Raw genomic sequence first — 19,972 nt, forward strand, 5'->3', positions numbered from 1 at the left:
TGAAATTTTTAAAAATTCCGGAAGGGCTGGAAAATGGGGATGTCAAAGCCTTTATATGTAAAATCCTTAGAGAGGGCGTCCTAAAAGACAGTCCAGAAATAGATCTTGAAAGAGAGATACAAAGAGCCCATAGAGATCCTTTTAGGCAGCGCACAGGGAGGTCAGAGCCTCGAAAAATTTTGGTGAATTTTTTATCCTTTTCGGTTAAAGAATTGATTTTGAGTAAAGCTCTGAAGGAAAAATCTCTACAATTAGGTTCAGCTAACTACCTGATTCGTTCTGATGTGGGGAAGATAACAGCACAAAGGCAGTGGGAGCTGGGGAGTCGAATGCCTGATCTGAGGAGTTTAGGGGCTCAGGTACAGATGAAGTTCCCTGCCTTTTTGAGAGTGGTTTGGAAAAACAAAACTCATAACTTTAATTCAGTACAAGAGGTCGACTCCTTCCTCATCTTGATGCGCGAAAATACATTTGAGGAAGACATATAAGCCTCTGAAAAGCCCCTGGGGTGTGGAGAGTGGGGTGTGGAGAGTAAATTTAGTTAGATCTTTAGCTTAGAATCTAAGTAACACGTGTTTTAAGGTGATAAATGGTGTGTGTAGGGTCACTGGGTCTCAGGGTGCGAGTAGATTCCAAAAATAAGGAAATAAAATGGTAAAGTAAATCAGGAAGTTGGTAAAGAAGGAAAAATAAAAAGAGGGTTATAATGCAAAAGAGAAAAAAATAAATAAATAAATAAATAAATAAACGAATAGGAAAAAAAAAAAGGAAAAAAAAAAAAAAATTTCTTTCAAGATAAGGGGTGCTTTATCTGTTCAACTTGGAAATAGTGGGTTACAGGGGGGAAGAGGGGATGAATTGATTAATCTATCTGGCCTTTGTCGCATGTATATAGAAAAATAATCGTATAAGGGTTTCCACCCGGAAGTCTGGTGAGCTCCCGACTGGCGACAAGATCGCCATAGGAGTAAAGGGGGGGGTTCCTCAGGGGAGGGGGGGAGGAGGGAGGGGAGCAGGGGAAAAAAGTAAAATTAATCCTCATATTGGTTTGAAAATAATTCATGTTCAGGTAGGGACCTGGCTCAAAATGCTTAAAGGGATCATAGAGAATTATGGCCGATACCATAAATAGCATAAAACTTATAAGCTGGAATGTTAACGGGTTAAGGGACAGGTCTAAAGCAAGAAGGGTTATAGATTTTTTGTTCAGATCAGGGGCACATATTTGTTTATTAGAAGAGACGCATGTAGAGAGGGAAGAATGTAGTCAAATATTCGGGAGATGTGGATGGGTCCAGGATATCATTTCCTCGGGACAGAGCGGCAGTACGCGGGGGGTGGCCGTGATTATTAGAGCAGGCTCAGGGATCAGGTTGATAAAACACGACACAGACATTTCAGGCAGATGGTTGATAGCTTCTCTGATGGTGGGAAGTGCCCCTTTGGTCTGCGCAGTATACTATGGCCCGAATCTAGATGCCCCGGGGGCTTTGATAAAACTTAAAACTAACTTAATAGAGACAACTGGCCCGATAATTGTAGGGGGAGATTTTAATCTTATTTTTGATAGAGATCTTGATAGAACATCGAGAGTGAAGTTTCCCCCCCCAAAAAAAAATAGTCTAGAACTTAAGAACATCATGAGGGATTTTAATTTGATGGACATTTGGAGATTCAAAAACCCAGGGGGAAGAGATTACTCTTTCTACAGTAGAAGATATGGGCACCATTCGAGGATAGATTTTTTCCTGGTAGATAAGAACCTCTCATCGGCAGTCGACTCTGTATCTTATGTCCCTGCAATTCTGTCAGACCACTCAATGGTGGAAATGGTAGTCAACTTGATACAGAAAAAACTTCATAGGAGATGGACACTGGATCGGACGCTGCTGCTGGAAGAAGGAGTGCGACAGGATTTAGTTACCCAGTCTGAAGAATTTTTCAGGGTCAATACAGGGTCAGCAAATAACCAAATTGTCTGGGAATCCTATAAAGCTTTCTCCCGAGGCTTATTAACAACCCTGATGATCAGGAGGAATAGACTGAGGAAAGAGAGAAGGGAAGCATGGATTTCTAGAATCAAGCTTAAGGAACTGGAGTTACAGAGGGCATCGGCAGAGGAGTCGGACAACAGGCAAATACTTCAGAGAGAGCTTGATTGTCTGCGAGCGGAATTTCAAGCAGGGTTGGACAAGGATCTAAAGGAAAAGTGGGACATTAGTAATTTACAACAGTTTGCTTACGGCGAGAAGTGTGGACGTCTCCTGGCATGGAAGGCCCGAGCCGACAGAACAAGAAACCAGATAGATAGCTTGGTTTTATCAGGTACAGGGGAAAAAACTAACAAGGATGACTGTATCAGAGAAGAAGCAAAGAGATACATGCAGTCTCTTTATGGACCCAACTCCTCTGGGGATAGGCAACAAGCAGAATCCTGGTTTGCAAATGTCCAGCTCCCTAAGTTATCTGAGATTGATTGTTCTTATCTTAGTTCAGAAATCAAAGAAGGGGAAGTCAGGGCTCAGGTGTCAAAAATGGCTAAGGGCAAAGCCGCAGGCCCAGACGGGCTCCCAGTGGAGCTGTTTAAGACCGTTTTAGAGCAGATCATAGGGGTTCTGACCCTATTATTTAACGAAGTCTTACTCAGGGGAGGACAGGTCCCCAGGTCATGGGCGGAGGCAACGGTCACATTATTGTTGAAGCCAAATAAGGATCCGAGTAGGATTGAGTCCTACAGGTCCATTTCACTTCTTAATGTAGATTATAAAATATTCGCGGGGGTATTGGCTACGAGATTAGCAAAGGTAGTAAAAACTGTAGTACATTGCGACCAAAGGGGCTTCATCCCGGACAGGCAGCTCAATGAGCTGACCTTTCAAGTGGTGGCTGCAATTGATGTAGCTCAAGAAAAGAAACTGCCTCTGACCATAGTAGCAGCAGACGCGGCGAAGGCATTCGACCAAGTTGACTGGAACTATTTGTGGTTGGCGATGGAAAAATTTGGCTTTCCGACGAACTATATAACAGCCATTAAGCTTTTATACTCAGACCCAACAGCAAAGGTCCTAGTAAATGGTTCTCTGACAGAGCAGTTTCATATCTCCCGAGGCACTCGTCAGGGATGTCCCCTATCCCCTCTTTTGTTTGACTTGTATATAGAGCCTTTCGTTTGTTTATTAAGAGCCGATCCAATAATTAAACCTTTTAAGATTGCGGAAGTGGAGTTTAAGTTGGCTTTGTACGCAGATGACCTGTTAATGTATACTATAAATCCGGATGTGGCAATCCCTAGACTATTAGATCTTGCAATAGGGTTTGGTAACATTTCGGGGTACGCTATCAATGCTGAAAAGACGGAAATAATGGAATGGAACCAGCAGTCTAGCTCGTCAGGGAAGAAGAATAAAATGAGGTACCTGGGAATCCACTTGGTTAATGAGATAGATGAAATCCCCAAAACTAATCTAGAAAGGATCATTAAAGATACAATTGCTTTATTGCAACGCTGGTCCTCTCTGCCTTTAAACATATACGGGAGAGTGAATCTCCTGAAAATGATAGTGCTCCCTAAGGTCACTTTTCTATTTAATGCCATCCCATTATCCTTTCCAGCACCCTTAATCAAAAAACTACAAGGAAAACTGGGCTCATTCATTTGGAATGCCAAAGGCCCTCGCATAGCGTGGAAGAAATTAAGAAGGGGTCTCAAGACGGGAGGACTCGCCTTTCCGGATTTAATGCTGTATTGCCACGCTTTTCATTTTAAGCATTTTAGAATTATGGCGGGTCATATGGACCAATCATCAATGGGGCTGCTATTCTCTGTGTTATTAAAGGAGGTTCCTCAGGGTTCCAGTTTTTTTCTTTATAAGTTTGGAGACCCAAAATTTTAAAAAAAAATAAGGTTGAAGATCTTAAGGTCAGCCTTGAAAAATTGGGTATTCGTAAGGACTAAATTAAACATTACCTATTACGCACCACAGGCACCCATATGGGACTCACCAGGCCTCCCAGCCTGCCTCAATGATCAATTGTCACTACCTTTGAAACAGGCAGGGCTGCAGAGGTGGGGAGATCTGCAGGAAGATGGCCAACTCTTAAGCTGGGACGCATTGTCCAATTTAACTAGGGGGGCCCTGACGCGGTTTAAATACTACCAATTGTCAGGCTGGTGGACAACGAGATCTTGGACACCTAATGATAATAACCCCCCTAACCCTAAATTAGATGCGGTAGCTAGAAGGGGTAAGTGGAAAAGCCAAATATCTTTTTGGTATTCGGCAATGTTAGAAGGGGAGGATATGACGGATGTTGAAATCAGTAAATTATGGTGTAATGCTCTCACCCCGACTAATGGGCCTCTTTTGGATTCTTGGCGCGATTCCTTCAGGGTGTTGAATGCCGTAATTAAGCCGGCTGCGTTGAAAAGGAATCACCTATTCACAATGTATAGGGTCTATATAACTCCGAAGAAATTGGCAAAATTCTCAAATATGGACTACAATTGCCCAAGGTGTGGCCTCTTGAAGGCTGACGATGTTCATATGTTTATGGATTGTCCTGATTTAGCGGAATATTGGGGGAAGATAAAGGAATTTCTGGAAGAAGTCCTCTTAATGCCTATAGCGCTCCCAAGGTTCACAGTCATGTTTGGGCTTGTGATGAACTATCAAATTAATGACTTTTCCACCAAATTTGTATTTTTCATCATCCTTTTAGCAAGGCGCGAGATTTGCAGGGCATGGAAAGATCCAATTCCCCCAACCTTTGCTAATTGCCTGAAGCAGATCATGTTGACTTATAAATCAGATGTGGCATGCGATCCCAGAAGCTTGATGAATGTGTGGGCAGCCTTTGTGGCATGGCAAGCTCGATGATTGGTTTTCCAATGATTTGTCTGGAGCCCTGCTGGTTCCCCGTACTCCTAAGTAGCAAAGGGCGCACACGGATCGGTGAAAGAAAAGGAGTTTGGAGGGGAAGGTAGTGGCTACTTGAGGGTGCGGGCAAACCAACTTGCATCAGGCCAAAACCAACAAGGGTCAGTGCAGAACGGCCAGTAGTGCATGGAGGAGCCAGTGTCCCATCAAGAGTTCCATCTGTGATATATGAGGATTACCAAAAAAAAAAAAAAAAAAAAAAAAAAGTCATTACATCCACCCTTATTTCTGTGCAACTCCTATAAACCCAAACATTTCATAAGATTTATATACACAATATCCAGTCCACAAACAATTACGCCCAAGTGGGCTTAAAGTTCATAGTTATTAGTGTGAATGGCGAAATAACCTTGTATCAATTGTCTACAAACATTCAGCAGGGTGTGTCAGCCATCTTGGAAGGTGTAAACAACATTTATCGACTATTACTGAATAGCATTGTATATATAATGTTCGTCATTAGATCCACCATTGCTATGAGTAACTGCTATAAACCCAAACATTTCATTAGATTTATACACAATATTCAATCCACAAACAGTTTCCCCCAAGTGGGCTTGAAGTTCGTAGGTATTGTTATAGTTCTCATTTATATCAGTATTGTCCGAAAATTACATAATCGTCATCTTAGCGAAACGCGTCGTTGCTGTTGGTTCCCCCGTTAAATCTTTGTGGAACCTCCCCTGTGTGTGCTACCTTCCTTTAGGAGTGATTTTACTGGGATTTTGGAGATATATATATATATATATATAACGTAATTGTTCCATAGTAATCAAGACATTTATTAAAAGTTGTAATATTGATTCATCAGCATACACTAGCACTGGCATATTTAGTTATCCTATTGAAATCAAGCACAATTTATTGGAGTAGCAAAAGTGGATATGTCGTTTTTTATGTTGACCCCACACGCCCTCAACTTTGTGAAGGACTTTTAAAGCAGTTGCATCTTACTCGAGGCTCATTTAGTAACAACATGAGTTATTGCAGCTTTGTGTCTTCTTAAGGAGCTGCTTCTGACTTGAGAAAGACATCTGGTAAAGTTCTGAAGGGTTGCAGTCTTGTTAAAAACTTCACACCGTTTCTTCTGACTTGCAAAGGACTTCTTGTAATTACTTGAGTTACTGTAGCTATGTGAAAGGCCACAATGATTGACTTTTCCAATGCTTGTTTCACTGATGGTTTCCCTGATTTTAGCACACTGTGGCCTGGAGCAAGCACAAATCCACGCTGTCTTCCACACCATGCAATACACCTGTACTGCTTTGTCTTTACAAATTCAAAAATGCTACATTTTGCAAACATGGGCCACTTTTTTAGCTATCTAATTCACTAATGAGGGTCACGTTTACTTTGATGCCCGAGTGTACTTTCTGTCCCAGTTCGACCCTGCCTGTGGGGATGTGGTCCGGAACCAGCCCAACTCTGCTTCTGTACTTAGTGTAGGTCAAAGTGAAATCCTTTGGCCTGAACTGCAGCACTCTTCCTTTGAGTCTGTTTTTTCTCGCAGCATGATATTTAAACAGTTAGGTGGCGGGAGGATGCACTCAACCAGCACACACAAGTCATTCTCCTATAAGCACTCCAGTTAGAAAAGAAGAGAGGGCTTAGGTGGAGCACCTAATCCCTGCAACACACCTCAGCAATGCTGCAGGTTGCTGTGAGTAATTGCGTCAAAGGTCACTGACAACATGACAAATAGAGGAGATCCCTACCCATACCTCAGAGTTAATCATCACTCTTGGTATTACACCGGGAGTGAAACTCATGTTGAGTCACATCAGATCAATACAGAGAGAGAGAAGCGTGTAACTCCCTCACCCTTAAGAGTGAGAGATTAAACTATAATAACATAAGTACCACAGTAACAAAGTAACAACTTAAAGTTTTTATCTACAATGATTTAAGGAGGGAAACACGGATCAACCTTAGCACTTTTATCCTAGACAATGAATAAATGAACCAATCCTCTCCAAAGCAGCACCATCCCCCATAAATGTAAAACTGTCTACGATTGTGCTTCTTTCTAATCATTGAAGTAGCAGAGGCAGCCAAACCAAACCTGCTCAATGAACCAATGTTCTACAGCTACAGCCATCCCAAATAGATTTAACAAACAAAAGGTTTCATTTGGAGATTGTCATCATAATTAACGGTAAATATTGAAACTACAACATACAAGCATGAACATATTGATTTGCTACACGTCAATGATAGAGGCGAACTTCATTGTTCAATGTGAATAGGAAATGAGGCAAAGACTTTGCAAAGAGGTGGAAGCTTACCTACCTCTGGAGATATGCACTGACAGCAGATCTTAATGGTAACTGTGCTAGCTGGCACCACTTCTAGGTGCTTTGGAGTAGCACAGTCAAAACCTAAGGCAACTGTTGTCAACTACTGTGATGTCCCACCAGTGTTCAACCACACTGACTATTCGCTGGAGTAATATCACAAAGCCCTCAGTTGTATCCTCTGGATGTATAAAGACCAATCGGAAGTGGAGGAAAGGAGACTCCTATTAACAATACCTTCTCTATTGTGCTTGTTCCTCAGAAGACATTAGCGAAAGGGTGGAGAAGCTGATGTAGCGCGGTGGATCCAAACCGTCCTCTGGATCCTCAAAGAGCAGAGAGGAACAAAGGAGAAGGAGACATTGCACACCCTCCACTCCTCGCATCATTACTTCCACAAAACGCTTCCTTGCCTCATTCTGAACTCGTCCACACTAGATGAAAGCAGAGGTAGTGTGGCCGTAATTATCTATGATGCTGTCAGCCTGACCGCTTCCCAGCTACACATGTGACAGCACTGCTGTTCTGAAGAATAGGAGAAGCTGCCTAGTTTGGGGAGAGGCCAAACATATTTTTATAATTGAATAGGTGAAAGTGAGGCGCGAACAGTGGTGTGCAAAGGTTGTAGATTACCACTTATATTTCATAGTTTACATATATATTTAAATTAGGGTGACAAAGTCACGTAAATAAGAAACCACATGGAACAACAAAGTGGCATTCTAGAGTCCTCCTTTTGGCACTGGGGAAAGAAGAAATAGAAGTGTGACTTTACTTTGAGCGCTAAAGAGGCACTTTATAATTCAATGCCCCTTTTTGTTTCATTATTCCTTTTCAGATGTCTGCTTTTTAAAGGTGACAACCGAAGAGTTGTTCGCTAATCCAGTTGGTTTTACCGAGTGCATTACATTTATATCAAACAGCGCAACAACTGTAGCTCAAAAACTCCATTATCAAAATGAATTGTTTTGCTGCTAGTTATCCATATCCTTTCAACTGAATGTGAAAAGGCTGATAAGAGGTTCAAGATCATTTGCCAAGGACCCCACCAAAAGTACATCATTTCATATGTGGTTGCAGAAGGTAACCTACTTCTAAACTGTGCACATGGTTAATCGTAGTCTACAGTATTCACTGAGATATAACTATGTCTGATGGTTACACTCCAGTAATTTATAATGACCATTTGCACATGCTCCTCTGTCTCTGCAGTAGTTATTTATTAAAATACATCCATCCTGGTAATAGTTCAATGTTACATCTGTAATACCTTTTATATTAGAAGCATATGTATATATGAAAGTATGTGATATTTGTATAGCGTAATACTAACCAAAGGCAGAAGAGCACAGTCATGGGGGAATTCAAAGATACATTCACTGAGTGAATGGAGAGGAATCTGGGTTCTAAGAGTGGGGGTGAATTATTACTTAGTCATGAGGCAAAGGTCTTTAGAGATGTGTGCCTTCAGCCCAAATTGGAGCAGTATGAGGGCTGTCCCGATAGATACAGGAAAGTGGTTATTGATCTGGGGTGCATATAAGGAGATGGTCTGTCTCCTCCTTTTTTAGATCGAGCCTAGAGTCAGCGCCGAGCACTGCTCTGGTGAAGATTTGTGGTAGTTCAGTACATGAGGTAAGCCCTGCCCATATTTTTCATTAGCTTGTGTCTTTGCCCTTCGTAAATGCTGCATTCCGATTGGTTTGTAGGATTGTTAGTTCCTCCTAATGACAGCCATGTTGTTCCATGGCTACTGGCCCCTTTACTTCGAGTGTTACAGGTACGTGTTATTTAGACTGTGAGCACTATTTTCTTTAATGAGGTTCTTCTAATGCCTTCTCTTCTTCGCCCTCCCTCCCCTTGTCCGTGCCTTCTCCCACCCCCCCCCCCGCCTGCACTCCCGTTGTCCATGCCTTCTCGCCCCCGTTTGCAATGCAATAGGTCTTGCGTAAATGCGAGTCTTATTACATTGCAAATGCTTGTTGTGCATTGCATTCATGCTTTTTAACGAGACGTTTAATAAACCGTAATACAAGTGTTTAATTTCTGCACATGCTCATTAACGTTGCTGTCTTTGTGCAGGCCCCAGTGAATAGTGGCTTAGAGCTGCCCACGCTCTGTGGCACCGGAGTCTCTGAGCATGCCTTGATAGTGAGTGCCTATTGTTTTGAATCCATAGTAGACCAGGCACCATGGTATCCAGGCTCTGCTCAGATGTTGTGTTTGGGTTCCCAAGTCGCTAGTGTGACTGGTGCATGTCAGTGAGGTGCAGGTTTCAGGAAGTGCCGCTTGGGCAATGTAAATAATTTGCGTCGTTGTTTAACAATTGTAAGACTACAAGGAGGGACATGCCCCAACAGGTAATAGAGAAGGTAAGGTTTAGCCCCGAAGATTGCTTATGAAGAGCCAGTCATTTTATCATAAAATGGGCACCTAGTGCCAGTGCTGCATGCCAGGTGTGAGAGTTGCGTTTACAGTTGATCCTCGACTGGCAGCTGTGGCTGCGAGGGTGGCTCTATTTCCTCTCCCTGGACTTGATACAATGGCCACAAATGAATGCAAGACCCTGCATTTATTCGAATTTCCCTCCTGCCTGTTGTGGTGTCACCCCAACGAGAAGAACTAAAACAAGCCTATCCCAATGTCTTTGGAGGCACAGTAGGAAAATTGGACAAGTTTGTACACAAGATACTACTCAAGGAAAGTGCCCGCCCGGTATCTCACAAAGTCAGGAACATTCCCATTTCCATAAAAGAGGCTGTACAAATGGAACTCCAGAGATTGGAGCGACAGGGAATCATCGAGCCGATTGACAGTTCCGAATGGTTAGCCCCCTTGGTTGTGGCCAAGAAACCCAATGGAAATGTCCGTCTATGTGTGGAGCTACGTGAACTCAACAAGTGCCTGATAGTGGAAAAGTTTCCTCTACCAAGGATTGAGGAAATGTTGGCGAAAACGAAAGGAGTATCATGGTTTTCCACCATTGACCTCACATCGGCGTATCACCAAATCGACCTGCACCCAACGAGCAGAAAGTACACCTCGTTCATCACACCATTCGGGTGCTATCAGTTTCGCCGCATGCCCTTTGGTCTGGCCTCTGCGGCCGCTGTGTTTCAGAAACGTATGCACCGTCTGTTCAAAGATCTACCTGGAGTCCAATATTTTCAGGACGACATCCTAATAATGGGAACAAACCAGGAAGACCATGACAGCAAACTGACCAAAGTGCTCACTGTACTGCAAGATAAGGGCCTCACGGCAGAATGGAGCAAATGCAAGATAGGCATGTAATCCGTCACATACCTAGGACACGAGATCGGGATTCAAGGCATATCACCCAAACGGCAGAATGTGAGAGCCATCAATGATGCAAGAGCCCCAATCAACAATGAAGAAGTTCGGTCGTTCTTCGGAATGGCCGAATACTACAGTAAATTTGTAAGACACTTTGCCACAAAGACGCATAAGCTTCGCCAGCTCATCAGAGACAAATCAAAGTTTGAGTGGGATGCAGAAGCGCAAAGTGAATTCGACGGACTGAAGAAAGACATCAGCGAAGCAGTGCCCTTACAGGGCTATGACCCCACTGGCAGCACCATCCTAACGACGGACGCCAGCGACAAAGGATTAGGGGCAGTACTTGCTCAAGAAAGAGAGGATGGCACAGTGGAAACTATCAGTTTCGCATCTCGTGCCCTGTCCCCCACCGAACAGAAATATAGCGTCATCGAGAAAGAAATGCTGGCAGTCACATGGGCAATGGGAAAGTTTAGGCAATTTATCTGGGGCACCAGGTTCAAACTACAAACCGACCACAAGCCATTGGTCAAAGTCCTGACGTCGTCCGGCCACGATACAGCCACACCACGCATTGCCAAGATGACGCTCAAGTTGTTGGACTACACGTACGATGTAGAATACCTACCAGGGACACAGAACAAAGTGGCTGACTACTTAAGTAGAGCTTCCGCCATGGAGGACGCCCCTGTGACCTCACCGGACACGGACGAGATGGTAGCAGACATGGTCGACACGGAGACGACGATAAGCAAGCAGGAATGGGCCGAGGCGTACATGAATGACTGTGAGATAGTAGAAGTCAATCAATATCTCACCTCCGGTTGGCCTGATAAGCGGAATCTAAAAGTGGATTTGAGAAAGTACTATGAGATTCGGGAAGAGTTGTCGTTGAGTGATTCAGGCATAATCTTGTACCGAGGGGACAGAGTGATACCGCCGGAAACCATAATCCCAATACTATTGAAACAACTTCACGAGGGGCACCTTGGCATCGTAAAGACGAAAATCACAGTGAAACAGATGTACTGGTGGCCAGGCATGGACAGTCAGATAGAAAGGCAAGTAAGAGAATGTGTTCAGTGCCAAGGAGCTGACAAAATACTCCGGCCACTGAGACCTGCGCTGGGAGAATTTGACCGTCCCCAGAACCCGTGGGAGGATATTGCAGTGGACATCCTTGGACCGGTGCTTGACAACAGAGGCATTAACAAATACCTGTGCGTAGTCGTAGACAAATACTCCAAATGGCCCGAGATAGATGTGCAGGAATCCATGGACACAGACACAGTACTAAAATTCCTCACCATGCTGTTCTTGAGGGAAGGAATTCCAAAGACAATACTGAGTGACAATGGACCACAGTTCGTCTCAGACAAATGGATCAGGTACATGAAAAGGAACGGAATAAAGTCAAAGCACACGGCAATCTATCATCCGGCATGTAATGGACAAGTGGAGCGGTTCAACCGAGTACTGATGGGGTCGATACAAGCCGCCATAATGCAAGGTAAAGATTGGGAAACCGAAGTCCAGAGCATGTTGTGGGCACACAGGATTACCCCAACAGTACTAGGGTACAGCCTTTTCCAGATCTTAAGGGGCCGCTTTCCCTTCACGAGAGACAATGTAGTGTGCAGAGAGAAAACTGTGACCAGTAAATGGTCTCCAGCGGTGGTGCAGCACAATTTGGAAAAAGCTCAAAAGGTGTATGCTGCTCACTACAACAGACGACGCAACACCAAAGATGTCTTGCTGGAAAAGGGAGAGTGGGTCAGACTCCCAACTCTTCAAAAGAAAGGTGAAAGCAAGTACAGTCAACCCTTACAAGTTAGAGAAGTGCGAGGTAGAGCAGCCTTACTCAGCGATGGGAAAGTATGGTCCAAAGACCGCATGGCAAGAGTCAACAGGATCATGAAATGGCCGGTGGTCAAGGTGGAGGAGCTGCAATCCGGAGGAGAAGAGGAAATACCGATAGATGAAAGTATCAAGGAGGAAGGGCTCGCGAAAAGGCATGAAGAAGGGAACGAAGAATCACAGACACCAGCGGAGGCAGGAAACAACGAAGTCCCGACTGGAGACATGGAGAGCGGTAGCCAGGTGGACACTAGGAGTCTCCCCGAGGGAGGTAACTGCGAAGAATACAACCTGGTAAGGCGCACCCGCACGGGGAGGACAGTAACCCTGCCTTCCCGATTCAAAGACTACGACATGAGTGAACATTGAGATGAGACTCTAGCAGTTGTTATTGTTTGGGTTAAAAAGGGGGGAGATATGTGGTGTCGCGCTCTAGCCTACGGCCGTCAACGCAATGACGCGTCACGCAGTAGCTAGAGCGCGAGACGCGCGCATGCGCAGAAGCAAGAGATAGAAAGGCGCGAAAGGGATTTAACGGCAGAAGCGACCGGAGCTTGTCGTGGTTAGACGCTCGGCGCTCTATGGAAGTGTATCTTTGTTATATGTTAAATAAAACACAAAGCAACTTCATTAAGGCTCAGTGTACTGTGTGGGGACCAGTGAACATCATTACACCTGTCAGCATGCACAGCACAGGGGAAGGGACGTGCCAGTGACGGTAGGAAACGTCCCTGCATGAGAAAACCAATATCAAAACAGATTTAAACAATTTTGGGTTTTGCTTAATACGTGCTGCACCACTATCAGGTGTTAAAAATTTACAATATTTTAGAGATAGGTGAGTAAGTGATAGTATGTGAATTCTAGCTTTGTAATTGCACCAGCAAGAGAAGTGTGCAAACATCATGCATAACGTGCAGAGTTTAGTTGTTGTGCACAGCTAATGTTCCATCCAAGTTTGCTACTGGTAGGAAAGAGTTCTCTTTCCTAATGAACCATTTTGTGGTCATGTGTTTGTTGCATCATCTTTTGAGCATATCGTGACTGCAAAAAGAAATTATTTTCAAAGTGGTTCAGCTAATGTTATATTTCACACAAGCCGTTACAAAAATGTCTTGCACTGACCCTTCATTTCAACAAGAAATGTAAACATAGACAAATGAAAATGTTTTAGAGTTGGCCACAGCAAAACATATTCTTTCTTTTGATAACAAGTAAGTACAAATATGTCACATTGTAAACGTAATAAACACCAAACATGTTCTGTGTGTCTACAAGCATGCAGTGACTAGCAATTGTGAATGTAGTGATATGTCATTCAAGCACTTGGGTACTATCTAAGGTGGATTTGCAAGGTTACCAAACCGAAAATCTATTTTCTGAGTAATAGCCAAACCAGGAAAATATTGGATTATTAATTACTCTGTATTGCTGTAATGTAGTCAATAATGTGAACAGAATTTAACCTTTGCCACTAGTAATGTATGCATTCTTAGGTTAAGCATGTTCATAAGTTCCCAAAACACTCATAGATGACGATCATCCAGATGTACACATTATGTATCCAACCTGTTGGTTGGCCGTATCTACAAACATGTGCCTAACATGTTTGCATAAACACGTCATGAATGTCTTCTGCCCCAAAGTAGTACCCTTACCATAAATGGCTTTCTGTGTATTCAAAACAGTTCTCACGTTCAATCATGTTAGTCGTTACCAGATTCTGTTTCTTTATTTTTATTCTAGTATGTGGTTCTGCATTCATTTTCAAAAAACCCTTTATGTGTGAGAAGATAAAAAAAATTGATAAATGATACCACCAGTAACCCCCGTTGCATATCACTCTGTGGTTTTACTGCATTACACTGTGGCTTGTGTGTCATCATGTCAGTTTGTGGGCGTATTATACTGGGTATTGGGAAGTCAGTGCTTACTGGGCAGTGTCCGCAGTAATTACTATTCTTTACCACCATGGTTGCCACTGGCCTGTTTTTAGGTCGAGCCTGAGCCAGCGCGCAAGCGCTGCTCTGGCTATCTGTTGTAGGGACTGTATGGAGGAGAGGCCCCGCCCACATTTGTAATTTCCTTGTGTCTTTGTCCTTTGTAAATGCTGCGTTGGATTCCTTGATAGGTTTGTTAGTCCCTCCTCCTTGTTAGTTGTCGTTTGTATCCTCCCATTGCTACTGGCCCCTTTACTTTGTTGTTACACGTACCTGCACTTTTTTCCTTTTTTCTACCACTGGTTCAGTTCAGCACGGCGCCGGGGGCTTTTTTTTCCTTCACAGTGGAAGCCCACTTTTACAAAGCACTGTGGCACACTGTTCCTAATTAGTAACAATGGTGGGCGCATTTTTTCTTTTTTTTTTTAAATACTAAATAATGTGGCCGCGGGTCTCGTTGTGTGCGGCTTGCCTGTTTTTTTTTTTTAAATAACATGTTAAATAATGAGGGTGAGGCACTCATTTTTTTCCTTTCATTTTTAGTTAAGCACCCCAGGAGAGTGCATGTGCTTGCCAGCTGTCACTCTTATGCACTACCCTTCCGACACCTCCCTACCCGTGCTCCTTGTTGCTCTCTCTCCCCCACGTGCTTTCCACCACCAATACCACTACCACCAATAGTACCAATACCACCACCACCAATGCCAATACCACCACCACCAATACCACCACCTCCTATACCAGCACCACCAACACCAGCACCACCAATACCAATACCACCACATCAATACAACTACCACCACCATCAATACCACTACCACCAATACCAATGCCACCACCACCAATACCACCACCGCAGCGCCTCTCACTCACAGGGGCATTGTACGAGGGCCGAGCTGCAGCCAGGACCATACATCCCTCCTCCATGCCTGCCCTAAGCACAGCCAGCCCTGAACCAGGAGGTGAAGCCAGGGCCCTACTACAGCTGGAGTGTTTTTAATAGGTCAAAGATAGCAATGACATTACGCAATGCCACACTGCACACTCGATTCACGGAGAGGGCAGAAAATAGCCCTCCCCGCTCTTTCTCCTAAGCCGCGATAGTGTAATCACAGAGCGAAAGGTGTTAGAGCATATTGTTAGTGTTTATAGCTCGGATCTTATGTAACTCCGACTTTACACTTTGTGTCTGTGTAATTTACAACACTTACACATCGTCTTCACTGCACTATTTATCACTACTTTGAAGATGTCGCAGGCCTGTCTCTGCCTCTGATATTTACCATCTAACAAGCGGTCGAGAAGGCCCTTTAATGCAATGCGATGGTTCTCGCATTTGCGAGATTTTAAGCTATTAGTATTGTAAATGACAATGCCTTTTATTTATGTTTTAAAATCCAAAACATAAATAAAAGGCATTGTCATTTACAATGCCAATAGCTCAAACTCGTGTAAATGCGAGACCTATTGCTTTGCAAATACTTGTTAATATTTGTTTATCTCCACTACACAGCTTATCGCCAGCCACAATAAGCGATCAGGCCAATAATGTAATCGCATGCAGTTTAAAGATGTTTACACTTCCCCGCCCGACACTCTTTGTGGCTTCAGATACCATTTTAGAAGCAGTCAACCTTGAGAATAGGATCTAAGATTAGGGTTATTACATGGATCTTATGTTTGCCCATGGACTAACCACTAAGGCTTTCGACATCTCACTGCACATATTTTATGGCTAAGAGTTTTTAGAAATAAAAAATGTAAATGAATATTAAAGGTAAGCTAAACAGTACCTTTTGAACTCCAACTTTGACAGCTCGTTCAATGATGTCTAAAAAGTCATCTGTAAAAAAAAATGCAGATTTGAAGAAACAGGACATACGGACATTGTCAATTTTAATGTAAAGAATTTGTGTAGACAGGTCTGTGTTCAGCTGGCCGAGTAAATACATCAGAGTAACTCATCCCGAAACCTTAAAAACCTCTTAAGCCTTCCTTCTAGTGTATTAACATTGCACCAAACATGCAGACTCCAGGGGGAACGTCGTTTACGATGCAACTTTTAGCACGCAGTGCTATTACAACGCGGTTTTTAAATCGCATTCTATTACAACGCATGACTCTGGGGGGCGCTCAAGGATGGGGAATACTTTTAATTTACTATCCAACACCTTCCCTAGTGTCAACGGGGACTGGTGTTGGAATAGTAAATTAAAATATTCACTATCCAACACCCCTCTGCAGTATGCGTTGTAAAAGAATGCGTTAAAAAAACCGCGTTGTTACAGCATGCGTGCTAAAAGCATGCGTTGTAACAACGTACATCCAGACTCCAGATATGGTCACACCATTAAAGCCTCGCCTGCAAATCATTAGCCGCACAAACTCTGCGACCAATGGCTAATTACTTCTTTTATGCACCGTGTAACTCCACTAACTTGCAACAGCAGCTACAAGGCTCCCTTTCTCCAGGCTTTTTGTCTTACTGCATAAAGTACAACAACATCTAAACTTGAGTGCACAAGTCCTGAGCTGAAACCCTGTCTTGTAATAAGAAAAATCTAACGACTGGGACCTAAATCTTCATTCCTACATTAAGCTGCCTTCAATTTACCCACATTCAGAAACTTACTTAAAACGGAATTGTTACATAATACTTTATAACTCTATTTCACAGTTATTGTTTTTTTATTTAGTTATGGGGTTCCATCTGTTAGTTTCTTGTTGCAATCATAATCAAAGTTGTATAGCCCAATTACATAATTTCTTGATCCTTGACACTATACAAACACGGTTATTGGTAAGTACCAGAAAATCAAATGTTTACCATAGCATTTACAGTAACTCATCTATTGATTTAGCAATACCACAGAATTATGTATCCATGAAAGACAACCTATGTAGTTGTAGTAAGTAAAAAAAAGAAGTTCAGCTGGCACTTTATCTGAAAGGGTCAAGAATGACCACATCGTAACTATCCAATGTCATCTTAATTACCTGCCCATGCCTTCCCTCCTCTACGCTTTGAAGGGAAGGTTCACTCCTACATCACACATTGTGATTCACATCCCTTGGGTCAAGAACTTCAAATACCGGTCTTGCTCAGTATGAAGAGGACCATCTAACTTTTAAAATGCCATTAAAACCCCATTCTGCATAAAATGAAACTCAGTTGATTGAATTCAGCAGTTCTTAACCTTTTAACTTCTGTGGATTCACAATAATACACTACTGGAAGCAGTGGACCCCAGCCGAAGCAATTTTTACAATTAGAACTTTAAAAAAAATACAGAACTAAAGAAAAAGGTACACATAGAAAAAAAACACATTTTGAAATATTTTCTTTAATTCACAAACAAATAATATACCAAAAAATGCAATTTTAATGGGAAGGTTGGAGCTTAAAAAAAATTGGATGTATTTCTAAAAGAGAGCATTATGCTGGAATACATCACTTTTTTTATTTTTGCTCCTCGTGCATCTGCTTTTTGCCACTGCAGGTCAAAATATTTTCAATAGGGGCGTGGCCAACCAAGATGGCCGTAATCCACGAGGGCTACGCAGAGCAAATTATAAATTCATGGGAAAAATCGACAGCGAGCGAGTATAATGGCATGAAACTAACACAGAGGGCTACATAGATAAAGTAGCCACCGGCGGAAGTGAGAAAACCCAACCGAAATTGCCAGATGCCACCAGATTATACAGAGGTATGTGAAGATCGGCGTGGGCTGGGAAGGCCGAAGCTGAAACAGTGCACGGAGCGGTGCCTCAAAGTGACAGCATCCTAAGAATAGTGAGCAAGAGCAGGGAACTTTAGGAAAAGCGGAGGACGGCTGCGGGGACCGCAGAGCCTCTCCCCCACCCCCCACCACCCCACCCCCCACGCTGAAGAACTTCCCGGAGCGACAGCAGGATGGCCTATACGCCACACTGCAGACTCGCAGGAAGAGGAGGCGCTGTCACCCGTGAGCTGCCGGATGAAGAAGAGGTGAGCTGCCGGATGAAGAAGATAGATCATTGGCCCCCAAGGGGCCTTTACTTGAAGGTGGGTCCACAGCAAACGGGGCGGCGAGAGACAGGGGGCGGCGATAGACAGGGAGCAGCTGCGGGAGCGGAAGAGAAGCCCTCCGGGAATCAACCGGGAGACTGAATCTGACCGTATCTGACCCTAAGATGGCCCAGGTCGGGACACATAGAGCAATAAGTGGCTGGGGAGGCAAACGGGTGGCAGCGATTGATCCCCTCACAAAATGCACCATACCAATAAAAAGAACTACACGCTGCGGAGGTCATGGGGCCTGGAAGAATCTGGGATACGGAGCCCTTTTGACACAGTGAAGAGAAACATACAGAAGGCCGGGCCGGGCGCACATTCAACTTTGGTTCTTTAAACTCTCAAAACGTGTTCTATCATTGGAAATAATCATTCTTGTTGAACCATTGATCCCTGTACATAATTTTTGTCATTTTGCGCCTTCCGCTGTTTTCTTCTCACTTGTCACTTGCGCCATCACCTTTACGTCATGAACACAACGTGCACCAAGTTCCTTTTTGGGTTGCCTTCGCAGTTTATGCTCACAGTGCTGATATAACTGTTCTGTATAATCTGCGATTTCAAATATATGATGACATGAGCCCTTTTGAACAAACTGCCAGGAGTCTCCCTCTTTCCTTTTTGTAATTTCGTGTACATACATATGCATTTGCCTTCCTTATTGAATCCAGTTGAGACATTGTTGCTAACTTTTGCTTACTCACCCAGATCTCAACCTGGTCTATGGGTTATACTCCTGTTGTTATTTACGGACTTTAAAGAAGCAGCAAAATTATTAGGGATCCCCCAAGAAGAAGAACAGACACCAACTTCCAACAACGAAGAATCCTCCAGTGCCGCCAAACTAGCCAAAGAAAGGCATTAGTGGAGCACGCAAAAACGCACAAAGCAGCAGAAGAAAACGACAGGAAGCTAGCCGGCAATGATTACATGAACTGCACAAAGAACATTCCGGACACTTGGATACATCAAACCCCTATGGGGCACCTACTCAGATAAGCCAAAATGGGACACCTGCACTAAAGCGGGCAAGACCACTACCTGAGTGGAACGGTATTATTAATGATACTGTGATGTAGTAATTTTAAGTTATGTTGTAATGTTCTGTTTAAAATGAAACGTTCCGCAATGGTACATGGTACACACAAAGGGAGGGACAAGGTGGAGAGGGGAACGGAACACTTCCACCTCAAAGGGGAGGGGGCAGGGACAGAGAAACCAAGCAGTTTAGCTGAGACACAAAAATTTAGCGATCACAGCACTAACGTGGAATGTGAAGGCCTGAATTCCATAGCAAAACGCTGGGGAATTCAGGAGGAATGACATAGAGTCCCTTCAGGAAACGCACCTGAAGAAATCAGAAGAACACAGAGTGCACCACTGAGACTACCCCGCATATATACAGGTCATCCACAACCACCAAACATAATGGGGTAGCACTAATGTTCCACAAATCGTTGCAGTTCTCCCCAATGCGCTATAGAGCAGATAAGGAAGGATGGACGGTAATGGTTAAAGGCCAGCTCAGGGGACGCGTGTGCACATTTGCCACACTATAATCCCCAAACACCAATCAAATCCCCTTCA

The 19,972-nt window shown here is 43.6% G+C and overlaps 1 protein-coding gene across 1 annotated transcript in view; it reads right to left on the reverse strand.

Moving 5' to 3' along the window:
* The window catches only part of TATDN1 (TatD DNase domain containing 1), a 221,603-nt gene that overhangs the window by 101,912 nt on the left and 99,719 nt on the right, over positions 1-19,972 (reverse strand). Inside the window, exon 3 of the mRNA XM_086966195.1 lies at positions 16,122-16,171. Coding sequence (XP_086822321.1) covers positions 16,122-16,171 — 50 coding nt within the window. The remainder of the gene's footprint in view (positions 1-16,121; positions 16,172-19,972) is intronic.

Source organism: Lissotriton vulgaris, chromosome 4_1 (assembly GCF_964263255.1).
Source record: "Lissotriton vulgaris chromosome 4_1, aLisVul1.2, whole genome shotgun sequence".
In the NCBI taxonomy this organism is placed as follows: Eukaryota; Metazoa; Chordata; class Amphibia; order Caudata; family Salamandridae; genus Lissotriton; species Lissotriton vulgaris.